The 25,972-nt window shown below is 42.1% G+C and overlaps 1 protein-coding gene across 2 annotated transcripts in view; it reads left to right on the forward strand.

The window, feature by feature from the left end:
- insyn2ab (inhibitory synaptic factor 2Ab) overlaps positions 1-14,721 on the forward strand; it is a 31,495-nt gene extending 16,774 nt beyond the window's left edge. The window contains exons 4-5 of one of the 2 annotated variants that reach the window (XR_008415836.1): positions 13,388-13,787; positions 13,894-14,721. Coding sequence is in view for 1 of the 2 variants with exons in the window: in XM_053875745.1 (XP_053731720.1) it covers positions 13,388-13,571 (184 nt within the window). In the remaining variant the exon portion in view is untranslated. Of the gene's footprint in view, positions 1-13,387 lie in introns of both variants that reach the window. The other variant, XM_053875745.1, reaches the window with a different exon arrangement.
- Positions 14,722-25,972: the final 11,251 nt, after the last annotated feature.

Here is a 25,972-nt window from a genome sequence, read left to right on the forward strand (position 1 = left end):
TTTTCTCCTGCGGTCGCCAACAGATGGGACGCTCTCTGTAATGTGGGAACAAGTCTTTGCCTCAAGTGGAAAAGTTCTACAAGTGGAGGAACAATGGTGCATGAGATTGATCTGAGCAGCGGGAGCAGTAATGATTCCACTCTGCTGCAACGATGGGACAAAAACAGAAGTGGAGCTGGGAGGCAGATGTCTACGGTTTATACACTCACAATGAACTCTGTCCTGAGAGCAAAATAACAAGATCAGGGGCATAAGAAACTGAAATGAGCCTCCTTAGGCCTACAGCCGATGTTTCCTTCACAGATATGAGTCGCTCAGTCATCTGATTGAGACTGGAAGAAGAGCTGCCACTCTTCATCATTAAAAAGTATTCGTATAAGGATAAGGATCCTTAGGTCAGAAACACGGCTAAAAATATGAACGGCTGTATTCTTTTATATATTAATTCTTTTACATTCCCATCCACTGTATTTTCAATCGTCATGGTGGTGCTCCAGGCAATCATGTGATCCGACGCTGCTCTCTCATTGGTTGGCTCTGTATGCTCATATGGTTTCATTTTCGCTCTCCACATTCCATATGTACATGTTTTACAGAGGACAGTAATGAGTGAGGAATAGTGAGTAATATATTGACTTCATAGGTGGACTTTTGCGTCCTATACTGACGCCAAAGGCAACCACCCGTGGTGCATGATGATGCATAGCCGTCGTGTTTTCCTTTCCGAGTAGCATTCCAGGTGTGATGCGCTGCCCATTGCATTAGGATTATTCCGCGGAACATGCAGCACTGAAGGCTGGCTATGGCATCAGTATAGGACTCATAAGTCCACTTTCCCAACATCAATATATTAGGCCGTGGGAGTGAGGATGGGTTGTAACCCAGGCCAAAACAAAAAACAAAAAGAAAGTATTGCCACCATATGTGGGTCCACCTGATCCTTCAATGGAAGAGAAACGGCTACAATATGTCTCTCTTCCATTTTATGTCTTCATCCTTCTGATGAATGTTCCCTCTCTGCATACGTCACTACAAAATTGGTGTTCAGATTGGTTATTTTACAACAAATTATCACCAGAGTTCAGAATTTCCAGTTCTAGGATTTGATGCACCAAATGTCGCTTGAAACTGTTGCACCGAAAAACTGCATCTGCCTTATTGTAATGCATCAGTTCCCATGGAATATACATGTAGATCTGTTACTTTTGTTGCTTAATTCATGCAGTAAAGTTAGTTTTAGCTATCCACGGTCATGACGCACGAAAGTTTGATGCTAAAAGGCACTTTAAAAGTGCTCGGTATGTTGCTCGTGGCAAGTTTTCTCTAACCACCCCCATATAAAATGGAGCCCCCATCAAATTTAGGCTCCGAAGCTGCCTCAGCTAATGATGCCACCAGACACCATACGTTTACACCAACATGATAAAATGATCCCCATTCTTGCGGGGAGGCTGCTTCTTCATCGCCTGCTGAAGTGGCACTGTCATACATATTGGCGCCCACATCAAGTGGAGCCCGAGGCAACCCTGGATTAAATGTTTACACCCTGGGACTGTCCAACATCTCCCTCCATCGTGAATGGGATCTGCGCTGCTCATCATTTGACCAGGGTGGATGGATGGATGAGACAGAATTGTGTTTTTCAAGCCGCTGTTTACTGCTCCATTTTTCAAATCCAGTTCCAGAATTTTGTCAAAGGTGACTTGTTTATGCCACTCACAGTCAGGGATTGTAGCTCAAGAGTTCCTGTCAGCATCAGGGATTGAAGAGGGATCACCTCTAGCTGACTTCAGCAGGTCCTTATGCTCTTAAAACACCACGTCCATTTCCTGGGGAAAAAGGCACTTTGGTGTCTCCCTCCTCTTCACAATAGGAAATGAGCAATTGTGTTTTTTTCTTCCTTCATACATAATAATAACTATATTTTTTTCCATGCGCTTTCCAGGATAGATGGCGCATAAAATATTCAGCAACAAACCACATTTCTGTGACAGCAGGCAACTTAGCTTTAAAGGATTTCTGCCAGAAATCCCTGTGTGTGAATCTGTTTTGAGTGCTGTCTCTTTGATAACCAGCAGAGCGAGTAGCGAAACAAACACTTACATTAGACCAAGTGTGAAACACTGAAATATTGTCCTGCCTTGTTGGTTGTCGCAGCGACTTTGTTCGATCTGGAATGGGTCCAATATGGTTTGTCCCATCACACTTAGGTCACTGTGAATCTGGCCAGCTTCTAACTGGGAACTGAACAGCTTCAGATGCCTTAAATTGAATTATTGGTCATTGAGTAATCACAAACGTGTTGTGTTTATTCTCATCGCACATTGTTTGAGCTGGATTACTTGTGCAATTTTTTGTTAAAATTGTCAGCTAAAATTTAGTTTTATAGCGGTTTGGATTTTTACACCTGGGATGGTGAAACTGCTGATTTTGACTGAGCATGTGTCATTCTCTGCAACAGAGAATTGAAGGGCGGATGATGAGCCAATGCTTTCAAGTTCAATTTCTATTAATAAACGATAAACACGCTCCAATAATCCAGGAGGTAAATCTAAAACGTAGTGGACTTGGCAGTGGAAAAATGAAAAGATTGCTGGCACTGTCTGGAGGAGCACTCACCAGTGGCACTAAACACAAAAGGAAATTGAGTCAATAAGCTGTACCTCCAAAGTAAAGAACTGGCAAAGCCAGCAGAGTCCGAACACACTAAAACTGGTCGCGCTTTCAGAATAATGATGAAGGAAGAGGAAGGACAGAGCGGCTGGTATCAGGTCTGGCTGTTCTGCTGGTGGAGTCAAGGATTCTCTGACTGCACAGCTTGCCTCGAGCCTTCGCACACAAGATCTATCCATAACCAAGCAACCGTACCGTAACTATAGAGTGAGACATTAGCCACACCCACTTAATTCAAGAAGGAAAAGAGATCATACATAAGCCACAGCGGTCTATAAGCCGCGGGTGCTGTAGAAAGGTCACCCGGCTTAAAAATGCATGAGGATCTAAACTAGGATTGATAAGAGGTTCCAGCATGGAGACTGACTCATGAAACCAACTCGGCAATTTTCTGAACTTGAATCATGAGCTTTTCTTGACATTAAAATAATTCGCCCGCATGTCTGACGTTCCGACACCACAGCCGGTCTCAGCTGCCGCTTCTCGTCTCCGGTCCCCTCGGAGATCGTCTCTGTTGGCGGAGCTGCAGACACGCCGGCGAAAACAGCTTTAAGGTCTGTAAAACGCCTGTGATTTCATTGGCCTGATGTGGCGAGGATCAATGTTTTGTCAGCGCAACACTCTTCAGCCTGTAAAAATCCATATATTAGCCGCGTCGTTGTATAGGCAGCAGGGTTCAGACCGCAAGAAAAAAGTAGCTGATTATAGTCCAGAACTTACAGTAGTTAGCGTGTGTCATTGTTCTGACTGGTCGATTGAATCAACGTCCCCCTCGTGTTCCAATAAGCAGCCGCTCAGAATCCCAGTTTGAGTCCAGGCAACATGACACCTGTGAGAGTGCTGGCAACCATCATACTGGGAATATATATTTCAGAGCAAGTGATCCTGTATTGATTTTTCAATGCCTTAAATATGTATTTTAAGTGTGTCTAGAAATACATGTCAAAACTAATAGAGCCACTCGATAGCAGGGCAGACCTGAGCAGAGGGAGGAAGAGGCAATCTTCTTCAGAGTCTTCTTGTCACGCTTGGCCAATTCTGCAGATCTCATTAATCCACCTGTATTTCCACTGCACCTATTTCAAAAGATTTCAATATTGGCTTGCCAGAAGTGAGTGAGGACTCAGCCAAGCAAGTCACCAGAAAATAATTTTTAGCCGCATGTATCCAAGAGATTTATCATCCTGTTCATTTTATAAAATAAATGCCAAAAAATCCTTTCTAAACAACATAGCCTCAAAGTTACATAAATGTCCTGACCTTTAAATTGGACTGCCTAGGTGATGGTGGAAAAGGGAATGTTTTATATCAACAAATGGGAATTTGTAGACGTGAAAAGCTATGAATATTAGAGGAGGGACTTTAATCTAATGAATTAGAGGTTTTATAATGAAGCAATTGTATTCTAATATTTGACACCGGAGCGAACAAATTTAAGTTAATCTTCATGCTGAGGCGTCAATATGGGTGGGAGCTCTTGGCTGCATAACATGTACACAACATTGTTATAACCTTGAATTTTCCTTCTTTCACCATGGATGTTTTGGTTGTGCCATCACATGATATAATGTGCTCCTCCTGGAGTTAGTGTCCTCAAAAATGCTCCCTGTGAAAGAAACTTTCTATGTGATTCATCTGTGTCATTTGCCTCAAGCAGTAAAGTCGCGCCCTGAATAAATATACATATTGCTCATTTCTAAAACATCTCCCATAATATATTGTTCAATATCTACGAGGAAACGATCTTAAAGAGAGCTTTAAACTGATTCAACATTTAATAGCGTCATGAAGATTGTGCAGTGCATTTCATGGGGGATGTCTCGGGTGCAGAAACAAAGCGCTGTGCTCATAAACAAACAAACAAAAAACTCATTTTGGCATCTAATATCCACTTCCAATGCTTGTGCTCATACATCAGAGTGGGAACGTAAAATTTTATCTGCACTACAAGATTGGAAAAAATGTTCATTTCCTTTTTTCTTTCAAAGTGGAAGTCGAAACAAGAGGTTTAAAGTGATTTACCTGGTCGGAGCTGGTGAGGCAAATACAAGAAAAATAAACAGGTTTCTTTCTGACATTTTTTTTAAAAATGTATTAGCACTGTGATCTACGTTTTTTTTCAGAATTCAAAAACCCTTTTCTGTTTGGTTTTCCAAAGACAAAGTGTTTGCGCCGGAGAGGAGTGTCATTAGCAAAGCATCATTTTTCATGGCTTCTTCGCTAAACCGCAGCGCATACGAGGCCAGTAAATGATGACTTGTGCTAATAAAGTAGATTATGATTTCGCCTGCGCTCTCCGTCATTAAACAGTTATTTATTATGCTGGTCCGTCCGCTGCTTGACAGTCAGAGAGCGGGAATGCGCTCGCCGATCTATCAGGCCACCGCCCCTATCTCTGACCAGGACAAGTACCTGGAGCTCTCCGATAAATTCTGTTTAGCAAACATTTAAAGAGCCGACGATGATAATGAGAACAGTTTTTGTTGTTGTTTATCGCCAAGCTTAATCGCACTTGTCACATTAACTTCATAATCACTCCGGGTTTGGTGTAATCTTCTTCTCGGCGTCCCTCACATTACTGCCAGCCATTTAAAACTGCTGATAGGACAGAAATGGCATTATAACTGTGTAATGCAGAAACAATTTATGAATCATATTAGCGTCCCCTTTGTTCACATGGATGCTCGATCATGATCTGAGCTTGTTTGTGTTATGGATTATTCATGGCTACGAAAGAAGTGGAACGTTTGTGCTCATTGTTCAACACACTGGTGGAGGAAACTCGCAACACGGCATGAAAGACAGTAAGTGATTTTAAGTGTAATTTTATTGTACTTTATGAGACGAGAAAAAGATTTGCCAAAATAAATTATTGATGCACATTCTGGGGTATTCATGGTTTAATTTTCGTGTGATAAAATAGAACCAATTATAGTTGAATAGCTGGAAATTAAATTCATATTAGTTTTCCTGTGTAATTGAACATTTGAGAGGGAGGAAATGAGCGATACATATGGAGCGGCTATTTCTCCCCACCCTATTTAAAGCATCCTAACTTGATCACAGAGCAAAGTGGAAATGTAATCTCTCAATCTGGTGTGGAGTCTGTGCTGTGGACTCGACCCAGCTGGATGGAAAACGTTTAGAATACGGTGCTGTTCTTACGCAAACCATCTTTCCACCTGTGGAGGCTGTGGCTCTACTCCACGTCTCTGACAAATGACTAACAATGTTACTATTCATCATAAAACTGAGTTCATGACTTAAATGAAGACTTCTGCGCGGTATCTGTTTTTAATCTGTCCTGAATGTCATCTGTATGAAACAGGGAAGAGTAAAAATATGCCATTGATTTCTGTTTTGACAGTCCAAAGGTTAATTTCCCATTCATATTGGGGTTTTTTTGCATTAGCTGCCCGTCATGTTGAGTGTGTTTGGAGTGCTCTGTGTAATTTGTTGACCTTACAAATAGATTGTTGCTGTAGCTGCCTATGTGGTGGATCTCAGATGATTTTAGAGGTTGAAGATGCTTGTGGAGGTGTAGTTGCACCTAGCCATGTGGCCAGGTGTATGTACTGACAAATTCTCCCAAAACATCTGCGGTGGAGGGACATCTCTATAAATGTGGTCTACACCGATTTAACCCACTTTTACACTTTAAAATCTCGCTTTTTTTAAATGAATTACAAAAACCTGCTAAATAACATAATACTGAACAACACGGTATGAAGAACATTGCAACTTTTCAAGCAAATAAATAACCAATAAACACTAGAAAAGGTTTAAAATAAATAACTTTTACCCCCTTTTCAATGAACAATGAGCAGATGAGTGACTTTCACTCATCACTTGTTAAATAGCAGATGTTTCCCTGTTACCTGACAGACTGCTCCTCTTCATCCACTACACATCCAGGGAAGGCAGTATCAGGGTTCCAGATGGGTTATTAGCTGCTGATAGTGCACCTTCCTTCAGTCTTCAACAACAGAACTCAGCTGCTCAGTCAAAACAATAAACCCCACTAGCATTGGTTTCGCTTGCAGTCAGCTTTCGTTTGTTGGCCTCTTGGTAGTGCTCGAATTCGGCACAGTGATTTGAGGCCAAATGTCTTGTTTTAACATCGTGTCTGAGTCCATATTGCTGTTTAGAAAATAAGTTTAAATCAGCCTGTATAAAGTGCTACACCACTCCTGACTGTATGGAAGTTGGATCGTGAACTTTTCCTCCAGTTTACATAGCAAATCCTATTGAGCAAGCTTTCAGAAAGAAAGCTTTGTGATTGTAAGGACAAAACACTAATATCTGGGGTTTCCCCTTAAATTAAACAGATTTCTGAAATATATTTGAGGGAAAATAAGCAGTTTGAGTTCATTATAAAAGTCTCAGGTCTTTGGGTTCCGCTGGAGAAAAATGGAATGGCCTCTGGCTCAGCTCTTTTCTTTGTATGTTTCCACTCCGCATCCCTTCCTTTGTGTGTCACTTTGAAAAAGTCTTTCTCTGGATCATCATGTGAGGTGTATTTGTGGAAGGTGAATGGTGCCGACCGGCTAAACATTCTGCTTTCTGTGTGGCGGTGAATGTGCCGCCCTCTTCCTCTCTCCAAATGACTGCTGTTACTTCCTCCTGACTCACACTGGCTTCTATTTACATGGTGCCTGCGACAAACAAGTCTTTTAATAACATAGAAAGGCAAGTTAATGAAAAGTGCTGATATCAAAGTATTTCAGGCTCCGGTTGGGCCCCTGCTGCGTTGAATCAAAACCGAACGTAGAATCAAAGTATATAATCTGGTGTTTCCAATTTGGCGCTTCAACAATGACGATGGGTTCAGTAACAGCCGACTGCAGTGCAGTATGATGAGACACCAGCAGCTCATTAGCACTGGTGTATCACGCTGAGTTGCCGGGGCGAACAGTTGTCAGGCCTGTCTGCTTGTGCTGTTATTGTCTTGATGAATGGGATCGGGGTTTTGCCTTGTGTTTGAGAGTCACAAATCCATATAATAGACAACGTCACTGGCGCCAGGGTGTGATTTACGCTCAGATTTGAGCGTCCCATTTACATAAGCTGTGGGAAGTTTCTGCATGAACCGTTACCTGCGAGCGGAGGAAATAACTTCTTCTCTCTGGTGAGTTATTGCTCCACATCCAGCTGCTTTTGGGGCAGAGACTACTTGTCTTGTCAATGTTGAATCATGGATAATTCACCATTAAGATCAGGGTAAAAAACGACTTGACACTTGACTTTAACACTAGATTTTACACTAAAGTTAGCTTAGCTTCTGCTGCTGACAAGCAAAGTTTTCCCCACTGTGAGAAGAGTAAAGGCAGTGCATTCTTCAGTTAGTCCTATATTTACTCTATTCTATTGACAGTGCAGTGTTCCTTACCAGATGCCTTTCAGAATATTTAACTGTACATTGTCAGTATATGTGTATATGACACGTTCATTTGGACTCTACTACTGATGCATCAATTTTGTCTCTGATGTTGGAGTTTGAAGTTGTGTATTCCAGCCTCCCAGTTCAGTGCTGGACTTTAATGCATGGTTGAATTTGTAATACCATTACGCTGCAATAATGTGGCATTAGCTGGAAATTATGACGCTCAATTTTGCGGCCATAGCCAGCATAACATACATTTTAGTTTCAACAACTTCTCGCTCATATATTAATGGCCAGCGGATTCTTGCGACGCTACAGGGTTTCAATTGAATCAATGTTTTCCACTCTCGCAGCATTTCCTGATTCCCAAGGTAGAGCTTCCCCGAATGCTTGGCAGAAGACAAAGAGTGGCGATGTCACATGGTATACACACTACATTTGTCACGAAAAGTCATCACTCCCGTATCCCAATCCGAATTCCTACTACTCCTAGAAGAACCTGTTTCATCAACATGCTTAGCTGATGGCGACTTCTGTGTCAAACACTGGGACTTCTGAGATGCGTACCCCCTCGTGATTGAAAATCTCACTGCGACCGCTGTGATTCTTTTTTTCCATCACACTTTCTCATTCTTCCGATGGGAAATAAATGGAACGAGGAATGCACACATTTTAATATGAACTCTACATCCAGCCTCACTCTCCCTAACCTCTTCCCATTTCTTTATCTTGGGAGCCTCTGGGTTAAATTTGGCGCCAGAGTCTTGGTGTAGCTATAGCTTTTTAAGTTGTAGCAAGTGGCTTTTGTCGGGTTTTACAGTGCATTCCACTTGACCTGAGAAGTCAGAGCGATGATTTAACCCAGCGTGACTGTGTCCAGCGTTGATGAGTCAGAGTGAAAGACAAAATGTTTCCCTTTACTGGCTGTCTCTTGTACTGAGTCTCACTTAGCCTGTCTTACGACAGCAGTAAAGTATTCTCTAACTGTGCTGGAGTTACCGAGTTGGAAATCCTGACATGAGCGGTATTACAGTTATATTTCCCTGGTGGAAGCCAGAGAACAATTTGGAATTACGTTTAACTGCCTTCGGTGTATTAGGATGGAGAAGGAATTCATGGCTGCACAGTGGTCTGCCCAGATGGGCTTTATTTTTGGCCCCAACTTTTAATCCTTTTGTTTTGCTCATTTTCATTCCCTTCAAGCTTATTACACTGATAAACAAAATTAATCTGGTTAAAATCCCCAAATGCCATCACCTTTTCCTCTTTTAATCTTCATCTCGAGCCATTTGATCATTTGTGTTCAGGGGTATTTTAGAGCAACGTGGGATGACATTCTGGGTCCATACTGTATGTCGAATATTTGCCAAACCCCTGAATTGCAATAAACACAACAGTATTTAGCTTGGAAAATGGAGTGGGAATGTTTGTGCCACAGGGCTGTCGCTTAATGAATGTAAAGAGAGGTTGAGTCGGACTCATCCAGCTGTAAACCTTGACTGCATACTAAGTACTGCCTGCATGTTTGTCGTAAACCAAAGCATCTGGACTACTGCTAAAAGATAATCTCCTCCATGTTGCCATGTAACAGAAGTCAAAGCAGAAAACGCAGTCACACGTGAACTTTGTTGTCCCATCAAGGTACCGACAGCTTAGTCTATTCTTTATCTGTTTGCCTCCATTACTTCATTCAAATTTGGCCAACAAACAGGCACAACATTTTGTGTATTTCTGCTCTGGATCTCTTGTTAGGGGTATGAAAGAGGAAAATCCTTTCTTAGCGCATTGAAAAGCTTCATCATTACAACAACAAAATGGAGAAGGAACATCAAGCACCTGCACTGGAAAAGGGGGAAGAGGTGGAATTGACAATGGTTGTGCTGCAGCAGTGAGCGTCGAAGATGGGTTCTCGTACACCGACACAAGTTTTACTGACATTTGCAGGAGAACCGGAACCTTTTTGATCAGTTTATTCATGGGCGCAGCATTGGCGGACACAAAGAGGATGTGTGTGATGCTTGGCTGAGGTGGAGGCGGCTTTGGCAACATGGGAAATTATGAAGACTTTAAAATACCATTAAGTTATCGTCCTGAATTCCGCCAGCACTTATTTATCCACTGGTTCACACTTCAGCTGTGATCACGGCAGCAGATATTCACACTGTATTAAAAAGATGAGTCATTATTCACGCAGAATGACCCGGAATACTTGACTCAATAAGTCCCTGAACAGAGATGGTGCTAATATTTGGTTGGCTTAAACGCCCCTTCCCGGAGGAACCTCAGCAGAGGTGCCCTCGCTCGCCGACCAAGGTGTTGCTCCACTGTAAATACATTGAAGTGATTTATCACTTAAACTATTGTGGTTACTCTGCGTACTTTTATAACTGATTCAAAACGTTGACATATAAAGCAACAAAAGATGCTGAACTTCCCGGAGGAACCTCAGCAGAGGTGCCCTCACTCACCGACCAAGGTGTTGCTCCACTGTGAGTACATTAAAGTGATTTATCACTTAAAATCATTGCGGTTACTCTGTGTACTTTTATAACTGATTCAAAATGTTCACTTATAAAGCAACAAAAGATGCTGAACCAAGTAAGTGCTCTGCAGCGGCACTCCAACCAACAAGTGCTCCAGAAAGAGCACGAATAGGGCCTCGCTCTTAACTGACACTTATCTTACAACCGAGGGCACTTCTACGACTTCATTATGTCACTTTGTGGGCAGTGTATCCGTCAGCAAAATAATTACGCTGCCTATCAGTGTCATTACCGTATAAGGCAGGCGGATGTGCCTAATTGTGTTTTGTTGTCCGCCTGCTGACAAGGACCACATGTCTGGCCTTTCTCTCACGTCATCCCACTTCCGTGGCTTGAATTCATTGTTAATCCTCGCGCTCTTAAGTACATTAACTCTGTAAGCAGATAGTCTGACAATATGTTCCGTTTAAAGTACCAATAGCTTAGTCGTATCCCAGCTGTAATTCTATCAGATGCCCTTGACTTTGATGCAGACTAAAAAAAAAGTCATGATGTGTCTAATAGTGCACTTATGCCTGAACACGACCAGTTAATCTTGATCTGTTGGCTCGCACACATTTTCATTTGGATGAGATTAAGATCCACATTTCTGTGAGTGTCTGGGGGATTTAATCAGAAAGAGTTTTCTTGTTCTGGACTAGGACCAGACGATGGCCAGTGAGGGATTACACTGATACATGTGGAGGTCTGATGTCAGCTGTAACCCATATTCTGCCTTTTGTGTTGAATACAGGAATAATCTAGGGAAAGCCCTTTCTCTGCATGCATAAAAAAATTGAGCAATGGTGCAAAGAAGGTCGCGGGAAGCTCTGGAATATGGATCCGTGCCTGGAGATGGGCTCCGCCAACAGCCCGGTTTAAGCTGTAACCTTCAACCAATCGTTCCATGAATCAAAGGATGCTGTGAAAGGATTTTTGCACTGGTGTGACCCCAAAACGGCATCAGTGTTGTTTGTTTACAACGGCGTTTGTTTGTTTGTGTCAGTGATCTGCAACTTTTAGTGCTGACGGGATCGGTTTGTGTCACAGTGTGAAGTGGCAGCCGTGGAGATCAGCACCTCAGAGTCCAGGAGTGTCGAACTGAGTCATGCAAGGGGCCAGAATTTAGAACACAACCAGTTGCAGGCCAGGGTTTATTGATCTTTATCTGGCAGTGGTTCAACTTCAAATACGAATCTAAGCAGAACTCTGCTGCAGTCATCAAGTTGTCAGTCAGTCTGTAAACCAAAATGGGAATAGGATTCCTTTACCACCACCAATAGAATGAAGCAGACAATGTTTTATAATATAAATCTAATATAAACTTTACCTTCTTTCTGCAAAACCTTTCTCATGGAAGCAGCATGACCAAATCTCGATTCCGATTGTATTCGTTTTCCCAGATGTGACGGGGAAAAGTGAAAACTACCAGACATTTTAGCTCCGTCCAAATCTGCCAAGGTGTCAGTAAAGATTATTTCCTTTGATACAGATTCCTGGAACAGAGGTGATAGTCGTGCAACATAGATGAGCACATTGAGCAGTAAACCTATGTAGTTAAAATGTATCTAAATGCCAAAACTGAAATTAGATATCCGACTGAGGGATGTGACTAACCATCATGTTGAAACAGTCACTGACTACCATAACAATCAGTCCATTAGTAGGCATTCAGGCCGACGAACACGCTACCATTATTGTCGTGTCGTAAATAGAATATGAATAAAAATGTGTGTTAATTGTTGTAAACGGTTGTATAGTGTTAAATGGTGTATTGAAATTTTGCATTTGAATTTTATTTGGTCAAAATTTGGTGTGAAAGATATGTGCCTTTCCTGAAATGAATTCATACATTCAATGTTTTTGTCATGGAGGCTCAGGGAAACAGACCCAAACCAGAATCTTAAAATAAATAGATAAATAAATCGCTCCTGGTGTAGAGAGACTTGAGGACTAGAGGCTCTTTACCAGTGGACGAGCAGTAACCATCTGGCAACACAGTCTGGACCCAAGGTGTTGAAATCAGTGAGGCTTGATTACAGGATAGGTTCCAGCTGTGCTGCTGTGAAGCTGAAAAGAAAACAGGAAACGGAACACAGACACAACCGGAAGTTAGTAACGTGCATGTGCGAGTTCAACCGACTGACGTCAAGCGGCAGATCAAAATCAAGCCCCACATCACCACTGGCGCTATCATTAGTCTCACCACTGCCCCCCTTGCTCTTGGGCCAAATTCATCCTCTTTGACCCCCTTAAACTGTGGTTTGAATAGTCGTGCAAGCCTCTTGTGCCACCATTGTACTGTTGTATTGGCACGTGCTGTGTCTTGCTGTCTTGTTTGCAGTTTCGAGCAGTTTTGAGTTCTACGCAGAGGAATGAATCAACTAAATGACTCCAGTGTACAAGTCACAAATGTAGTATCTAGTATTGATGTAGCGGACTTAAAAAATATTAAAATATTAAGACTTAAGAGAAATATCGATACAATATCGCGCAATCGAGGATTATGGTATTTGATCAAATCAACATTTTTTTGAGCATAAAAAAAATAGGGTTTTCCACAGTGCTGTATTGTTAAGGCAACCACCATGAAACTGCTCCCTTGGGTCAGCTGAAAACAAATGGGCAAAACAAGCCGACATGAAGTTGAAGACACGTTCTCGCAGTATCAACACAAACTGATATTCGTTCCTCAGTCAGACGCCTCAAATCCAGTACACTAAGATATCGATGTAAAAATATAATTTTTTATGACCACGCCCAGAAAATGTCATCACTTTCCCTAATGCATATCACTTTGTTTTCGCAGTGTCGAGCTGGACTTTAAGCTCCAGGAGGACAAACTCCAGCCGCTGATGAAGAGACTCTGCCCATTAGACAGCCAACAATGTCCTGCTTTGCCTTACTCCAATGAAGTCTTCACGTCCACTCCCAAGCGTAAATCAAAGCCCGAGTCTAAAAAACACGCACGTTGGAAACTGTGGTTCCTGTAAACCAAAATCCTCTGGAGCTTGTTTCTACTCCTGAAATCCGACAAAGGAATAATCACAGCACTTCGCCAACGCGACGAAGAATGGATAAACGACAGAAAGCCAATACTTTGGGGATTCTAAGCTGCAGCAGCAAAGACAAGAACATTTTTAACTTTGCAATTCTTTTTTTACTGGCATGTTCGCTGGAAGAGGATCCACGAAAACCTGCCATTATAGGTGAGATTTGGATTCTGTGCTGTATTATTTCATCATTAGCACTGTCAGCTATTTATACACATCTAAATACGCGGCTCTGCATTCTGTTTTTTTTTTTTCCTCTCAGATCATATTACTTGGCAACGAGGAGTGGCGCCATGCAGAGGGCCCTTAATGTGTGAAGCAGTAATCTGTGAATGGACGTTAGCTCCACCTCCAGCAAAGCACAATATTTCAGTATCGAGAGAAAGGCGCATAAAAGCCTGGCATACAGTGAAAAACATTGCCGCAACGTTCTCATAATCTTGTCTTTCGTGTCGTGTTGTGACACATTTGCTTGCCTGTATTGATAACACTGTTTTCCCCATCAAGCATAATGTTTTAAATCCACCCATCCAGCACTCCTGGTTCACTGCCTGTTCATCCAGCAATCCCTCGCCCAAATCTCCAAATGTTTTACTTCCAAGAAGGAATGCTGCTTAATGTAATAATTCTAAAGCTATTTTTATGAGGTGAATTTAGCAATGGTGAACTACTAATATGGCATTTCACCAACCCTCCCCCTTCATTGTGTGTCTTCACAAGCTTCCAAATACTGTATTTGCTTTCTGCAAATCATGGCAGAAGTGTGCAGCTCGCACACGTGGAAGGGCTATTGAACACTATGAGGTAACGGTAGCAACCTTATAGCGTATCATTCATGTGACCACCAGCTCTGAAAAAACATTTATAAACACAAGTGACTCTGGCGAAGACATGGAACGCGGTTGCGATGCCGGTTTACTTTTATATGGTGTTGGTGTTTCTGTTTAATGTTGAGAAGATATGAACGACAGTATTCAGGTCATCGATTTCCAAATGAAGCTCTGTACTTTGGGGAAGTGCAATTTAGCTCATATGTGCAATATGATGCATTTTCTACTGTTTCTACATCACATTAAAAGATTTTGACTAATGCTGTGTTGCCTGTTTTATTGCCTTTAATATGCATTTCTCTTCACATACAAATGAGGAAGGGCATCGTGGACCAGTTTGAAATTGTCAGATTCTCGTTTTCAAGTATTCTTCTTTTTGGTTCCGAGGTCCGTCTGTACTCGCTGCCGTCGGTGTGCGTTCATGGAGCTGCGTCAGCTGCAGCTGATCACAGTTAAGAAGGAGTGTGAGCGGTGACGGATGGTAAAAGCCTTCATAAGGCTTTGTTTCGTTTTCCAGAGCTGATGCGGCTTTAGGAGGACCGAACCCCTTCAACATCATGATATAATGATGAAAGAGTGCTCCATGTTTGCAATGAACAAAAGTTGCTCTCTATATCGGGTGGGTGACTTCATAAATCCTCCAGGTCTGAATTGTAAATCTGGCACAGATCAAAACAGTGTTGGCAAAAGTGTGCAGCGATGGAGCCGCAGCAAGACGATCTGTCAGGAGGCATGTCGTCTCTCATGCGTGGCAGTGACAATCCAAGATAGGGAAACAATGAAGACACACTGTGGTTTCGGGCGTCATGCTTGTTTGAGCCATTTAAAACGTGTCAAGAAAAATGCTGCACCGTCACACTGACAAAGATCTTTTGGTATCAGCACCCTCGGAGTTAAGTTCACATATCCAGGATCAACTGCTACGCTGCGACACACAATTGCCTTTAAGTGACATTTTCTGTAGAAGAAGCTACAAGGTTGAGAGGCTTTTCCTCACGATATTCCCTCGACGTTGGGTCATGGAGGTTTTTCTTTGATATCTCCTTAAATCCTTGTAATACCCTCCTCCCAAGGGTCTCTCCATCAGACCGCCTGCTCTCTTCAACACATGATAATTGAGTCTCCAGTTGAAACTGCCACATGGTGCACCGCAGTTGTCAGGGTCACTCAATGTCAGTTTTCTGTGGCTTTATTATCACGGGGTCTTTGGGTGTCTTACCCTGACTCAGGTTGCAGGCAGGTGGACAGTGTATTAGAGCGGCTCAGATTGTGATGGATTTTAAAATTGCTGGTGAAAAAGTTGAGTCCAACTTCGCCACTGTGGAATTCTTTGCTGGCATTCTCCATCATTGTTTTCCATCAGCCCCCTCTGCCTTAACGCATCTTGATCCTCCTATTATTGACCATGAACCATAAGGTTTCATGACACTATTGAACGGGTCATGTAATTTTTCAGAGGCCACCAAATGGCTACTGTCTGCTGTAAAATGTTTGGACTTGAACAACTCACATCATTTCTAAACCAAGGCTATTTAGTGGCCTTTGAAAATTCGGACACTGTTTCATCAACCCTGTAATAGTGTTTCATGATACCTCCTCTATCCATCACAACTCATTGGTGGATCTGCCCCTCTTCTTTGACATCTTCCTCTGTGCCCAACACTCCCTAACATTGTCATCAAACTTCTCCACACATCTGTGTGTAATTTCTGCAATTGAATCAACGCCCATCTGCTCCCTGTTCAAGTGTTGGAACAGAAGGCAAATATGACAAGGAGCAGACAGAAGTATGGGCGCTCACCTCTCAAGCCCATTTGCTTTGACAAAATGGCCTGTTTTTGTTTGTTGTTATTAGCTTAACATGCCGTCTGATTTATTATTTATGATTTAGTGCTATTATTATCATTGCAACCATTCTGTTCGAGTTGTACCTGCGGTACTTGAGACTGGAGATTTCCAGCAATTGAATCAGTGCTGGCCTCTGAGATGGATGGCGAACAAGAACAGATTTCAGATGTAAGCTTGCAGAGAACAACTTGACAAAAGTGACTCTTTTACATTTATTACATGAACCTACTAAATAACAATAGTACTGAACAACACTGTGTAGAAAACATAAATAAAAACAATAAAACACGCTTAATATAAAATAAATACATATCAACAGATCAAACCCACAATGTAAACTTCAAATGGAATGTTGATTTTCGACCTGACAGAGCATCAGTCATCGACTACACGTCCGGTGAATGAGTATCTGGGGTCCAGGTGCACTGCTACAACAGATCTCGATTGCTTGTCAAAACCAATGCTGATGGCATTCATAAGTATTGGTTTCACCCGCAGTCACTGCCGGTTAGCATTCGTTCGTGAGCCTCTTGGTAGTGCTTGAATTTGCCACAGTGATTTGAGGCCAATTGTCTTGTTTTAATGCTGAACTGAAATTCAGTTTTCCTGAACGGAGAAGTAATGCTAAACAACCGCCATCTTGGATGGCTGACTCGACTGTCTGCAGTCGCAAATCTACTCTGCAGGTGGGGCTGCAGCTTCGCCACAAGTAGTGGCATTTTCTCAAGAAATGCTTGTTTTGTTTCATTATTTTTACATTGTGATCATCTTTAAATAATAACAAATCAGCTTATATTATGATCGTCTGACACATATATATATATATATATATATATATATATATATATATATATATATATATATATATATATATATATATGTATATATTTCTATGAGTGTGGAATTGGAATACTGAAGGAAAAAGTACACAATAGTGTCGTCACAAAACTACCAGCCTTACATCGTTTCTTCCCATCACTGCCTTCCATTTTTCTTTTCAAACCACAGTTGCTCTCATTTGCTACTTGTCCGTCATGACCAGATTTTAAATGTGTGTTTTTCATAATCATCTGTCTTGCACGTAACATAGCAGAGCCAAAGAGCCACGGCCACATCTCAACCGAAGCACCGAAGACCTGACAGAAGAAGCATCAGCTCAGATTCTCTGAGCTATGATTGAAGCCACATCACAGAAACACCCACTCTCTGTAAAACCAGATGCATGGATGTAACCGGCACCCGTTCAGAGCTCATGTGGTTTGAAATCCATGCGGCAAGATGGAATTTCAAAACTCCTCTTGGTGTTGAACAAAACTCTTAATCAAATACTACAAAAACAGGCCACTGTGTTCACCAGATCGTATTTCTGTCTCACTCCTGATTATTAATCTGTCCTCGTAAATAAAAGTGAAGCACATATTACTGTCATCACAGTGTGTGAACTCTCATCAGCTGTCTAAACCTGTCAAGAGGAACCGCATTACTCAAGCTACTGGGGGGGAAACCTGAAACCAGAAGATGAAAATAAAAATTGTCCCTGTGTGAAACAACATTTCACAGTAAACACTGTATGATGGCTCTACGCTACTTCCTGTTGGACATGAGCTGTGATCCTGTCAGCGATTTTCTGCTCAGGGTGCTGCACAGTCAAGAACATGACACGTTACACACCAGCATTACAAGTGGAGCAACGTCTAACATGCTCCATGAGCATGTTCGGCCCACAGCAGACGGATTTACTTGCTTTTATTTAATGTGGCAGCTGCCTTGTTGGAGACTTTTGAACAAAGTCAGAAGCTTCATAATAGAAGCGGATATCCACGCTGGACAGAAGGCTGACATTCTGCAGTTTCTCATAAAGAGGAGCTAAAATATAGCTTCTCTGGGCATGTCCAGTCGGGAAAAGGGCTAGGTGAGGTATCATGAAACAGTGTCCTCATTTTCAGAGCCCACTAGATGGTGCTCTTGGCTTAAAAAATGATGCGAGGTTCCATTGAATTAATGGTTAAAGTCCAAACATCTTACAGCAGACAGCACCATCTGGTGGCCTCTGATATCAGGATACTGTTTCCTGAAACCTCTTCAACCCTTCAATACTGAGTCATGAACTCTCATCTACCCATCTGTAGGACCTGAGGTCAGGTTAGGGAGACTATCTCCTTTTGGTCCATCGGGGAAAATAATATAGTAGTGCTGTTTCATTTCGTTTTGTTTCGTCAATAAAAAAGTAGAAACATGAAATAATGAATATTTGTCAAACATTACGTTACTTTCATTTTTCGAGAAACAGTATATTCCAAGAAACGTAAAACTTAAATGGCTCTCAGACTTAAAAGAAAGATAAATTGGTCATAAATAATATATTTTAATGGGGAAAATATTATCCTACTTTGTGGGGACCAAATCTTATCCTTGCAAGGGCCGTATGAATATGTGGGGACCTTTTGCTGGCCCCCACAAGTTTTAGTCTCAATTTGGGATTAAAACATCAAAATAACTGGGACATTATAATTCAATTTAAGGTTTAGGTTGGTTTGGGTCCTGGTTAAGGTCATTAGTTTGTTTTGGATGGTTAGGTTTAGGGTGGCAAGCAGACGAAGGCATTATGCCAATGAGAGGTGCCCACAATACACAGACACATTGTGTGTGTGTGTGTGTCATTTCCTGACACAAGTCACAAAAAGTATGATAAACAGATGGAGAAAAAGAAAACCTGAAACATGTTATATGAAACACATGTACTTTAAACAACAGGAATACAATTTTACAGAGTATCTTGTGGACAAGCCTCTGTAGCTGATCATTTTTCTGTACTCAAAAATTAACTTAAAATTACTTATCGATTTTTGTGCTGCTGTCAGGGATTGAGTGTCCGTTGCTTTTGTATTTCAGAAAACATCAAGATTCAATCGAACTTGCAGCAACAGAACTGTTGTGTTTTGGAAGCCCCAGCATCTCCTGGTGAAAAAAATGTGTTGTACTGCAGGAATATTGAACAAGTGGAAAGCAAACAGTTCCTCTCATTAAAGACAATGTTTGTTGATCATTCGGGTTGACAAGTATTTGTATGCAGAGAGGGAAAGTGTAGGTGTTTCAGAGTTCTGCTGCTGTTTGTGTTCAAAAGGGTGAAATGCAATGGAAAGAAAGGGAGATATCTGACATCCAGGATTGTGCTCTGGCGGTTTTCTGATGAATTTCACTCCTTTGTCTGCATCTCCTAAAGGGCTTACAAGTTCATTAACTTGGCAAGTCACAATTCTGAGCAGGAGGACAGCACTGCTTCCAGTTATATTGACAAACCCACCTGTATTAAAGGAAATCCATGATCCGATCTCCAAGTGAAATTCTGACATCCCAGTTACTGTGGGCCTTCACCAGATTCATCGAGTTCATTCCTGGTTGCTTTGAGGATGAAGTGATTTTTCCACTATGTCTGCAGGGATCTCAGTGAATCCATTCATGCAGACCATGAAGCAGCCCTTTTTAATCTTCAGCTAGTTGGGAATCGTATTGGAGTCTCTTTGTCATGAGGAGAGTTTTCATCGGATCGTAGCCCTCTCTAAGAATGAGTGCGAGATCTGAAGTGGCCTGTAGAGATGAGTCGTATGACAGAGCCTCTATATATAAAAGACGTCGAATTGGGTTGAGGCATGTTGTGGGAGACCTGGGGACGGAGACTTTGCTCGGAAAAAACCTGGACCACCGCCTTTAAAATTCTAGGGAGTGGATGCAAAAAGTGAAAAACTCTGCTGGTAAGTGTGTAAATCTGCTGTTCCAGTGATTTTGAAAGGGATTGGATCGGAAAAGGCTGCTGCTTCTCCACCTGACTTTGTGGCAGGTCCTTCCTTTGTCCCAGAAAGATGCCTGAACACCCCAGCTGATGTCACCTATCACAGGTCCATTCCTTCCACCCAGCCTGCACTCTCCTCCTCACCGCCTTTGATCTCCTTCTCTTACCCTTTAACTCATTTTCAGAAGCTCGTCCTCCATTTTCTCTCGTCTCTCTGACTTCCAGAAGGAAGGTGTTCAAGTGGTGTGTATATAAATGTGCTGCTCCTCATCAAGCAGCAGAGATTTGGAGGGGGAACTGGAAGACAGCAACCTATTATTCCAGGACTCTGCCTCACATTAACAAAAGGCTAATTGATGTTTCCGACATCCGAAGCTTCGGTGTTAATTAGCTACATTTTTAGGATCGTCTGAACCAGACGTGCAAGTCTTAAGGTTCATCCAAATTTATCCTTCAGTGAAACCTTTGATGAGGACAGAGGCTCGTGAGTTAAATGCACCACAGAAATCTGCAACTGAAATGCTGAATTTCAAACACTTCTAAAGCGGTCAGTGAGCAGCGCTTTGCTCTTTGGAGACCGTCAAAATTGGTGTGAGAATCCACCCGGTTTCCTTCAGGCAATGTCGGTTATGCACATTTTTTTTTTACATTTTTAATATCATTCTGGGTGGGAGTCATTCAACATCACATTTCTGTTCGGATGATGAAATTGTCTTCAGGCACCAAGTCCTGGATCATAAGCGGAATATTCACTGACCAAATTCAGTCGAAAACAGCTCGGTTAAGAGGTCAGTTTAGGTATTTCCATGCTGTAAATCCAGCTCACAGTTGAAAATATGTTACACACTGTCGTTCTTTAAGGAATGGAACAAGATTTCCTCTCAACTTCAGCTTGACTCATAGCTTGCCAGTAGCTGCTTCCCTGTGTGTCACAAGGTTGCTGGTTTGCCTCCTGCGTATGTCTCTTGTGCATTTATTTTTAAAAGTAATACATTTGCTGTGATCCTCTTCGAAATATCAAGCAGCAGAGATAGAAATGTGTGAGCCATTTATTTGTATATTGTTTTATGTGGCTCATGCACCAATAATGGCAATTGGCAATGAATTCCGAGGCTTGGCACACACGCAGCGAGGGACATGTATACATTTCAAAGTTAAACGTGATTCACTCTTCGAACAATATCGTGAAATTTTGCTGCTATAACTCTTACTTTTCTGACTAGGTTCCTCAATAGCAACCTGACTGATGATTTAACAAAGAATCTGTCATCTACTTCCTGGTGACCACACCAACAGATTCATCACAACATCCACTGTTTTTTTACTATGCACTTAAAAAACTTCATAACAATGGGTATTGTTATTGAAATTTCACTCACAATGCATAGTCTTTTTTCAAGCTGAGTGCAGCAGCCGTTCTGCAATGAGATGTCAACATAACCACTAGTTTGACACTCGTGTCTCACACAAACAATAACAGAGATGAGCCGCATATAATTGAGACTATATATGGTTCAACTGTATTGCTCCTTTTACTTCATCATAATGTGACTGAGAATGTGATGATTCTCCATTGGTGCTTCTATACAAAGACATTCTATTCAGTGTTGCCACTCTAGATAATGAAGCTTAAACTGATGTCAAAACACTGGCCCCATCAGAGAACATGTGGACAGTGGAGAACTCGAGAACAGCATAGAAATTTATAATTGTGAAATCTAAAGGTATTTTATGTCGAGTGGGCTTCATGTTGGCATGGCTGTGTGGACCCCAGAGATCAGGAAACAGAGCTCCCTTTACGTACCAGATCGCTCCCATCTGTTTCAAACCTTCTTTGCATTGGTATTGCTGTTCACCACGGGGGAAGGCAGTCCACAGTCAAAGTTTATGACGACGGCAATGTCATGACTCTGCTCTTATTTTGTCATGTGAGTCCTGGTTTTGTTTTCTCCCTCCGTTCTTCCTGTTTCTTCCAATCAACCTCTGATCACCGTAGTACCAAAACACCTGGACTCCAGCAACGTGTGCCAGATCGACTTCTTTGTTTTCATGCGTTCGCCTCATTGTTCCCTGTGATTTCACTTCTCTAGTTCCTGTGATCGACTCCTCTTGTTCCCCCAGATGGACTTCTCTAGTTTCTGTGACGCTCTCCTTTGTTCCCTGTGGTAACTCCTCGTTCTCTTGGCTCTCCTTGTTTCGGTCTCTCGTTCTGTGCGCTAGCTTATTTTGGATTACTCTGTGTTAAACCCTGGTGCCTGAGTTACTGTTTTGTTTCTTCCTCTTTCTGCGTGTATGTGTTCGTTTGTTTCTCCCGGTTCGGTGACACTTTCAGTTAAGGTTTTATTGTTTGTTAAACATTAAAATCATTTCTAACTGGCTCCTGCCTCCTGTGCCTATCATCACCTGCGCTTGGGTCCCGCTCCACATCCTTGACCCGTGACAAACTCCAGTTTAGGACCAACACAAACATTCCGACTGTGGAAGTATTATATCATATATATAATAATGTAGCACTTGCACAAAAGAGGAAATTGGAGGGAGCATCGTACTGTAGGAGGCAGTGGTTGGTGAGGCTGCTAAATATATCGCGATTGGAACCCAGAGAATTTCTGTCTTTGTGATGTCTTGTAATAATAATGCCATGGGTACTACTCTGTTTACTCTGTATCCATAAGCCTTGTGGAAACATGCAGAACTACGGATGAAATTAACTCAGCACAAACAGAAGGCTCCGTCCCAGCCCAGATCCGCAAATGACATTGAGCATGAATAGCAACAAAATGCTTGTTCCCTCTTCACCTGTGACATCTTCACTGCCTTTTCTTGGACCTCAGGATAGACACAGCACAGGGCAAAGAAGTGTGCAACATACACTTTAAAAGGTGCTAATTGAGATGAAGATGCTGAGGTTCTCTCAGGATGGATAGGATCAGGAACCAGTTTATCAGAGGGACGGCACATGTCAGGTGTTTAGGAGACAAAGTCAGAGAGGCAAGATTGAGATGGTTTGAACATGTACAGAGGAGAGAGAGTCAGTACATTGGTAGGAAGATGTTGAGATGTTGGAACTGCCAGGCAGAAGGTGGAGAGGAAGGCCAAAGAGGAGATTCATGGAGTCGGCTTTTGAGTCTGATAGATCAGAAAAAATAGTAATAAACTTTTTAAAATATAATTTAAGCATGACGTATGCATGTTGTTGTGTCAAACCTCTATCATTAAAAAAATATCTGGTGAAAAAAACTGGTGAACGTGGAGCTCCCGAACATAACGGACACCACCAGAAGACTTCTACTCAGCCTTGCCTGGCATTTAGGTGTTCATGGTAGGTTTTATTCCGATCATGTCGCTTCCTAATGGAAAGGGAGGTGGAGCTCATGAGCAAAACGTCTGGAATGCCTTTGTACAAAATCAATGCCCGCACTTCTTTTGTTTGCTTTGACATGCAGGGGATGAATACCCTTCGCATGTACAGAGGCTTTGATGGGCTGTGTGTGAGGGCTGTACCTGGTGAAGCGTGCGTAATCATATTAGGTGGATGCTGTATTTGAATAGAAGACACACACTGGTCATGTTGTGTGTTTCTCAGGTAACCCAGTGGCCAGCTATGCCTTCCTGCTACTGCCATTTTTTCAGCTTTCATATTACACTCAACGTGTGCCCATTAGATTTGGCAAAATCTGCATTCCATTAGATGCTGTTTTTCCCGTTTGGAGCCAAAGTTTCTGTCAGAAATCTATCTACAACCACTTGGTTGATTCCGTCCGAGTGCTTTCCAGTCCCACTTGTCTGCTGCCACTCCTCGGCCCAAGATGGCTGAAGTGGATTTTTCCCAAGATGAGTTTAAGAATCAAATCAGGCATCCTTGTAGGGCAGAATTAAAAGTTGGAATGTGTGAAGAGCACATGCGTGCGGCTCCATCCCCACTCCCTGAACATGCTTGTCATTAGCTCACGTGGGAGCTGTTTAATGGAATGAAGTGATGCAGAGAAATGCTCAACAATCCTGTGTGTTTGGGGAGAAGCAGAAGCAGGTGGCACCTAAGCTCTTCTCTTAGATGCACTCACAGATGGAGATAAGGAAAGCTGAATTGATGACTGCAATGTTTGCTCACGCAAGAAAAACATAGAAAGTGGTTTATGGAAAGACTGCACAATGCTGCACTGAATATGCATATACAGTTAAGCTGCTTTCTTTGCTTTGTTTTTACCATATTTCAAAAGTAGTCATTTGTAATGGCTCCCACATGGCGATTCTCCGTCGAACTGAGAAGTCACATCAGTGGGAGAAGACACAGAGGGTGCACTTGTCATCCCCACTCTTACGTTGACAAACATTGTTTTGCACAAGACTATCAGCCCCTGCTTTATATAGGCATTGAAGTATCTTGCCACTGAGATGAGTGTTACCATGAGAATAGATTATTTTTTTATTTACTTTGACCTGGTGAGTTAAAATGTTTTAACTTACTCAGTTAAAATGTTTTAACTCACCCATAAAATACTGAAATTGTTCTGGATGTATTGTGTTTTATCCCATTTTTCCAGATGATTATCAGTCCAATGAATGACAGTTTTCTAGGAACTGTATGTATTATCCCTTCATATGGGCCACTAGGCTCCTATAAGTCATGGGAGGATGACTTTTCATGACACCGTTTCCTGGTTTTCTGAGGCCACCAGATGCACTGTCTGCTGTAAAATGTTTGCATCTCAACATCTAATTCACTGAACCCTAGCGTCATTTCTATACCAAAAGCGCCACCCAGTGGCCAGTGAAACTTTAGGACACTATTTCAGCAACCCTGCAATACTGTTTCATGATACCTAATTTTGCCACTACTAGCGCCTACTGTTTAGTAGTGATGGGTAGATGAGGTGTCATGAAACAGTATTGGAGGGTTGCTGAATCAGTGTGCTAATTTTTAGAGGCCACTAGATGGTGATCTTGGTTTAGAAATGATGTGAGGTTTCATTTAGTTGTTCAGGTCTAAAAAATGTACAGCAAACAGTGCCATCCGGTGGCCTCTGAAACTCTGGACACCGTTTCATGAAACCTCATTGACACATCACTACTGTTTAGCTTTGATGCTAAAGCAGGAAGTAGTGAGAGCCAACAGAAATGGGACGTGGGACTCAGTGAACAATGTCCAGTAAAACATGCAACAGGTAAGAAATGAAGGACGACCAAACAAAAGAAAATAATAATAAATTTGTGAAAATTGGCAACAAGAGGACCAAACAGGAAGTTCCGAAAAAGAGTCCAAAGTATACCACAATGTATAAAACTTCACAATCTGACAATAGCGTAAAGCTTCTCCTTAAGAGGTGGAGCACAACCAGGACCAGGAAGTGGCAGACAAAATGAAAAGCATAGCAGGGAGGGCCGTGACAGTCTCAACTTCCTGCCTAGTTGTACGGTCCTCCAAGCCAGAAATCTGGCGTGATCACACGTGTAACAAAGTGGGAGCATCGAAACACAACAAGCAACATGGAGAGTGATTTACTTGTCATTGTCATCAATTCAATCAATGTCAAAACATTCCCGTTTGACACCTTGTTTCTCTATCGGACCTTGAAAAAAAAAACGCTATGAGTACATCATTTGAGTTCATCTGTGCCGGACACTAAAGCACTAGGACACCAGACTCCAGTCAGCGACAAGATGAATGGGAAAAGAAATAAAATCTATAAAAATAGCAAAGTTCGGCATGAAAAAAACCTAGTGCAAGAGTGGTATGTGCGTGTATAGATTAATAATATGTGTACGTGTATATGTTATGACTGCACATCAACCAGGCTTGGGCAGCAGCGCTCGAGTTTCAAAACCACTCTACACAATGAAGTGTCATGGCTTTGGCTGCGGCTCTCTGACAT

This window comes from Synchiropus splendidus, chromosome 9 (assembly GCF_027744825.2).
Source record: "Synchiropus splendidus isolate RoL2022-P1 chromosome 9, RoL_Sspl_1.0, whole genome shotgun sequence".
NCBI classification, from domain to species: Eukaryota; Metazoa; Chordata; class Actinopteri; order Syngnathiformes; family Callionymidae; genus Synchiropus; species Synchiropus splendidus.